This window comes from Mesoplodon bidens (assembly GCF_964165515.1).
Source record: "Mesoplodon bidens genome assembly, contig: HAP1_SCAFFOLD_72, whole genome shotgun sequence".
Lineage (NCBI taxonomy): Eukaryota > Metazoa > Chordata > Mammalia > Artiodactyla > Ziphiidae > Mesoplodon > Mesoplodon bidens.
In genome coordinates this window covers 1,462,940-1,468,939 of record NW_027671438.1, presented here as the reverse complement: position 1 = coordinate 1,468,939, position 6,000 = coordinate 1,462,940, and the positions used below count along the sequence as shown (strand labels likewise).

The window sequence follows — 6,000 nt, the reverse complement described above, 5'->3', positions numbered from 1 at the left end:
ATGGTTTCAATGCTCCACTCATATCTCCCTAGCACTCATCATTCCAGTATATGCTGATAGACTCATGCTACCACCTGCAATTATCCACCTTAGGGCAGGCCAGAAATGTACAGGAGTTAATGTATCTGGGTGTAGCTTTCAACCAAGGACAGAGGGGACTGGAAGATAAGTACTTCAAGTTTCTCACCAATTCTTGGGATAACTCTGAGACATGTTCTATAGAGTTTCACAGAACTCCCCTGAAGTACTGGCAGCAGTTCCCTGCAGGAGTAATTGATTCAGTAATGCACCTCTGTTGGCTTCCTTCCATGGCTCCATTCTCAATTCCCACTCCACTTCTGAGTTTTCTGGAATCACCTCCCAGATGCACAGTTGGCATTCAAATTATTGCCTCAGGTTCTGCTTCTAGGGGAATTCAATTTATAGCCTCCTAACAATCCAGTGCTCCTTACAGAGCCATCACTGGTACAAGTACCAAGGCATGGCACATTATGTATCACTCCTCCTAAATCCTAATATTTTTAAACAGATAGGAAAGAGCATGACCTTGAAGAGAAAAATCTTTTCTATGAGAATGGCCAATGGATAAAGGGAAGGAGAGACAGTGCCATTTGTTTTCCATTAATGATAGTGTGAAATTTATGGGCAGATGGTCTAACAGGTGTGACTATAATTTGAGGAGCCTGCTCCCTTGGTTACAGAAGACTGCTATTGTTATTATTATGGAAGCACAACCTCATGACTTTATTGCTTCACTTGATGTAGACTTTTCCTTTACCCTTAAATCTTTCTACATCACTGAATTGCAGCCAATAGATTTATTTTCTCCCTATGGCTCCATCACACAATAAAGACACACATGTGCACACACACACACACACACACATACAGAGTTTTGTGTATGCCAGTGCTAGAAAAGACAAGCTCATGGTGCATGTATGCAATGGATATTGTACATTACAGGTCTCTGTGAGATAGTCTTCTGCAGGTTCGTATGTTTATTGTATGAATAATTAACTTTAGTAAAGATAACTTCCTGAAGATCTTGATGAAGACTGAAGAAAGGAAGTAAATTTTAAAGAAAAAGACTTAGAAACTTGCCCTTTTTGCCCTCTCTTTGTGTCTTAATGAACAAAGGATAACTGGGCCTTTTTTGAAGTCTTTGCTTGAGTTGAAGACACAAAATGCAACCTGTACTCTTATCATAATATGTTCAGTTTATGAGTACACAAACTTATAAACCGTGAATTTCCCTAAAGTTATTATACCATGTAGAAGATGTTTGCTGGGACGTTTACTTAAAACCAAACAATTGAGGTCTATATGTCCAAATAATTTCCTTCTCTCTTGCTGTCTGCATTTCAGTTTCCTGAGTTTCTGGGAAGGCCTGGTTTCCCCAAAGGAACGATTTCTGGTAGAAGTCTGAAGGTCTCACCCCCCAAAAAAAAATCCAGTATAGGCAATGAATTGAGGACAAGAAGGTTTCCAGTCAGGAACATTTAATCTCATACATTACAATCACCTTAAGTAAGGTGTGCTAATAGCTGGATATGATTTAACTTCTTGGAAAAAGATGCATATATAACCTGCCCCACAAGGAAGCTGTTCTCAATTCCCTTAGTGGTTGTGGTGTTTATCAGAGAGTGCCTTGGGGGAAGATGAATACAATAACAGTATGATGCTCTTTTTTTTTCATTTTTAGCTCATTGTTGCCAAGTACCCTTGGTGACCTTGGTGCCTGTGGTTTAATCCCAGGAGGTTAGACATGTGAAACAGCACATTAACCCTTTTTCGTATTTTCTCCCAAGACAAATCATTTTTATAGGTTGTCTCCATGGTCTTCTAGTTGCTTATCAAAATTAAGCATCAAGTCTTCTAAGTAAGCGATAGCCCCTGTCAGTGTGAGGAAATCAGCTTGGTTCTTATTGGGGCACATCTTCTTGGTCTTGGCACAAAGTGAGTTCACATAGGGAGTTAGAAGGAGGAGAATGGGGCATGTGAAAGGGGAGTTCTGTGTTCTCATTTACCTATGCATGTTGAAACTCCACTAACAGTTTTATTTTCATTAGCAATTTGTGATAAAAACTTAGGGTAGGGCTTCCCTGGTGGCGCAGTGGTTGAGAGTCTGCCTGCCGATGCAGAGGACATGGGTTCGTGCCCGCGTCTGGGAAGATCTCACATACCGCGGAGCGGCTGGGCCCAGGAGCCATGGCCGCTGATCCTGTGCGTCCAGAGCCTGTGCTCCGCAACGGGAGAGGCCACAGCAGTGAGAGGCCCGCGTACCGCAAAAAAAACAAAACTTACGGTAAAGGGAATAATGAAGCTGTCCCACTATATGGCACGACAAAAGATAGTAGTGACATCAAAATCAGGGCCTATCCATCTCATTTTCAGTTATATACTCAGTGTTTAGCCTAGCATTTGATCCCTCATCAGTATTCAATAAGAAGATGCGTGTTGAGTGACTTAAGGATGAATTAATGAATGAAAAAAGTTAATATGGTAGAAAATGTGTTTTAGCCTTGTATTTTCGTGTGTTGCCTTCTGTATTTCAAGACCCAGCACTGTAACTGACACATAGAATATAAGCAGTAAAATTTGTTGAAAGAATGAATGAGTCCCCACAATTCTAAGAATAGTTTAAACACCAACACAGACCCCATATCTGCCAAGGTCTATGACAGAAGTATCCAGAGAAGAAAGCCTGATCTCAGCTAGTGGTAGAGCTGACAGAATTTATCTAGTTTTAATAATTTACAGCTCATCCCATTACATTTAGGCATAGTGCCTACATGAGCCATACAATTAAATGTTGACTGAAAAAAAATGCACAACCTAAAAGTTGAGAATTATGTTTTATTTGGAGGACATACTGAGGACTTAAGTCAGGAGACAGCCTCTCAGATAGCTCTGAGGGACTGTTCTGAAGAGGTAAGGGAGGGCACAGGATATTTAGGGGTTCTTGCAAAAAAAAAAAAAAAACCCGGTAGTTGGAACATCAACATCTAGCTCCCCCAAGGTAGACTGCAGTGTGTTCCCCTTCCCTCGGCCTACCCTGGGGCACCATGAAGGGCCTACGGGTCTGAGTGTGGTCCAGCAAGCCCAGGGGAGCTGGCGGGTCCTCAGAGTCCTTGTCCTGAAACTGGCGCTGACGCGACGGGGCCACGAGTCTCTAGACACTTACTGCCGTTAAACGAATGCAGAACTGCGACTAAGGCCTCAGGGAACCTGCTTCACGCCTACCCTTCTGGATGCCAAATCAAGACCTTACGTTGAGGCTAGGGCCCCCGTTGAGATTCCCCTTAGCTCTAGAGCAGGGCAGGAAGAGCTCCCACCCAGGACCTGGAAGCCCCCTCTTTCTTTCGAGAAAACTCTTTTTTTTTCTCAGAGCCATGCCTGCAGGGATTAGAAACACGGCAACAACAGTGATTTTCAGGTTTTTTCCGGCTGCAAGAATGGAGCTTTCAAAATGGGAAAACCAGGCTTTTCGCTATAGACGCCATGTCTAGACTGACATGCAGCCTAAATACGTGTGTTTTCTAACAAGTAAAAGAGACACAAGCTACCCACTGTGCCCTAAACTGAATCAACTTTTTAAAGCAGGGTGTTCTGCGGCTAGCGAACTGCCTCAATGAAGGAATGCCTTCGGTCGGCCGAGGGGCCTGTGTATCTTCCAATATCCGGCAGTGTTACATGAAGAACTGTTCCTTAGTTGAAGTTGCAGTGCAAGCTGAATTTCCCCTTGAGGTATGGTGACTTCACGTATGAGGTCCGAGGAAGAATTAACTTCCTCCCCTTTGAAGTCCCAAACCACTACACCCAACATCTTTGTCTTTAGTTGAAAGTGGTATTTAAGGTGAGGATTTCAGCCATTTGGGAGATTTACGGAGTTCTCCTGGGTCTCTTCCATGTATACATATTTTTAAATTTTGTTTGATTTTCTCCTGTTAATCTTAATCTGTCTGATGTCAATTTAATTCCTAGACTAGCCAGAAAAATCTAGAAGGGTACAGGAAACTTTCTTCCTGCCCAACAGGCATTATAGTGCAGGGCACATTGCCTGCCTTCGAAAGCATCTGAACTTATACACATTGAGAACCCTCTCCTTTCCATGCCCCTTTACCATAGGCATAAAGATTCTGTGCACATCGAGGCTGAGAAGAACTCCTGAGTCCATCATTGTTTCTCCAGGCAGTTATGAAGACTGTCAGAGAGGAAGAACTTTTCCTCTGCCCTTCTGTAGGCAAATGGAGTAGGGGGTCCCCAAAGAAAAAGAATCAAATATAACTTTTTGACATAAGGGAAGCCATTTTAAGCCTAAATCATTTGTGATCTCAGCCTGGTCATGATGCTTGCTCTTGAACAGATCTCAGTAATTAATGATCTTGTGAAATAAAATTGTCCCTTACCATCTGGTTCTATAAGAATGAAGTCACTAGCCACTGTAGTCTCTGACCTTGACAAAAAAGTAATCACTTGATCTAAAAGAGAACTGGAAATTTTTCTTTGAGCCAAATTTGAGGATTATAACCTGGGAAGAGCATCTCAGAAAACTCTGAAAACTCTTCTGCCCATTAGAAACCCAGGGAGGTGTATAAGTTTTTTTTGAGACAGAGGGCTGTACATCAAATGACATTTTATTGAACATTTACATAATTCAGATCTAAGTGCCATCCTGCTGGTCATGTAACCCCTTACAAGGTCAAGAAGAAATGTTATCTCTTAAGGAGGGAGTTGTCTTGTTGATGTTAGGAGACTGTTGCTCTTTATGGTTGAGCAAGTGTCCCTGCCTATGGGGGAGGTTTGGTCTATGTATAATGCAGATGCACAGTGCACAGTGTGGGGAGAGAGGAGACCAAAGGGCAGAGAAGAATTTATGTTTAAATTTCTCTTGTCTTGCCATAAAATATAAATTTTGTTTCACAACCTTCAACACACCCTGAATGGAATTCAGGACAGAGATCAGGAATGAGGCAGTCTATGCTCTGAGAAAACCCGGCAGAACAGGCCTTCAGATAGTTCGATATTTTCAGAAGATTTTATGAGCCCAGTTTCTTTTATCTTCTCATATCTAGAAAAGCACTAAAATCATTAATGGAGACATCTGCTCCTTGTGACTAGCAGCCACCATTTCGTGACTAGCAGCAAATTTCTGCCAAAATGTGTCCCTGATTACATGTGTCCCCCTTCACCAAAATCACATACATGCTGACCTTCCCCCTAACTCTTTCAAGCAGTTCCTCAGAGCTATCTGAGAGGCTGTTTCCTTGGCTATAGTCCTCATTTTGCCCCAAATAAAACTTAACTCACAACTCTCAGTTTGTGCTTTTTTTTTTTTCAGTTGACAGTTTAAAACTTTCCCAATTTGGCTGTTCAAGGAGCCACCGTTTGGGGAAAATCCCTGCTGTTCTCCTTACTTGCTGCAAGTAATAAACCCTTCCTTCTCCTGCCCTTTGGCTTGGTTGTGTCTATTGGCTCAACAAAAGAAGTGTTTCAGGTAACACTTTGAGCTGGTCTAAGAATTAAATTGACGTGAGACTGATTAACAGGAGAAAATAAAACAAAAGTTTAATAATATGTATATCTAGGAGTCATTTTTGGCCTAAGCCATTTTGCAATCTAAGCCTGGCCAGGATGCTTGCCGTTGAAAGGGTCTCAGTAATTAATGATCTTAAGGGAACAAAATAATGCAGAATCAAAGGACTGTTTTCAGGTCAAAGAAGTAACAATAACAAAGATAATTGTAAAGACTCCCAGTTCTCTTTCAATGGTACAGACTAGCCTGATCAACTGGGAACATAAGGAATGATGATATTGACCTTTTCTGACCCTCATGACTTCAGTCCACTAAAGCTTGGACTCTGTGGACCACCCAAACCCCTTCATGAATATGCATATACCCTTAGCTTAAAAATTCCCCAATTGTGCTGTTCAGGAAGACACTGCTTTGGGAAAGACCCCCGGTGTTCTCTTTACTTGCTGCAAGTAACAAATCCTTTC

General features: G+C 42.0%; 1 protein-coding gene across 1 annotated transcript in view; it reads right to left on the bottom strand.

The window, feature by feature from the left end:
- Positions 1-3,615: 3,615 nt before the first annotated feature.
- The window catches only part of LOC308611389 (putative spermatogenesis-associated protein 31C2), a gene marked incomplete at its 3' end in the record, with an annotated part of 39,171 nt that continues 36,786 nt past the window's right edge, over positions 3,616-6,000 (bottom strand). The window contains exon 4 of the mRNA XM_081260196.1: positions 3,616-3,707. Coding sequence (XP_081116322.1) covers positions 3,616-3,707 — 92 coding nt within the window. The remainder of the gene's footprint in view (positions 3,708-6,000) is intronic.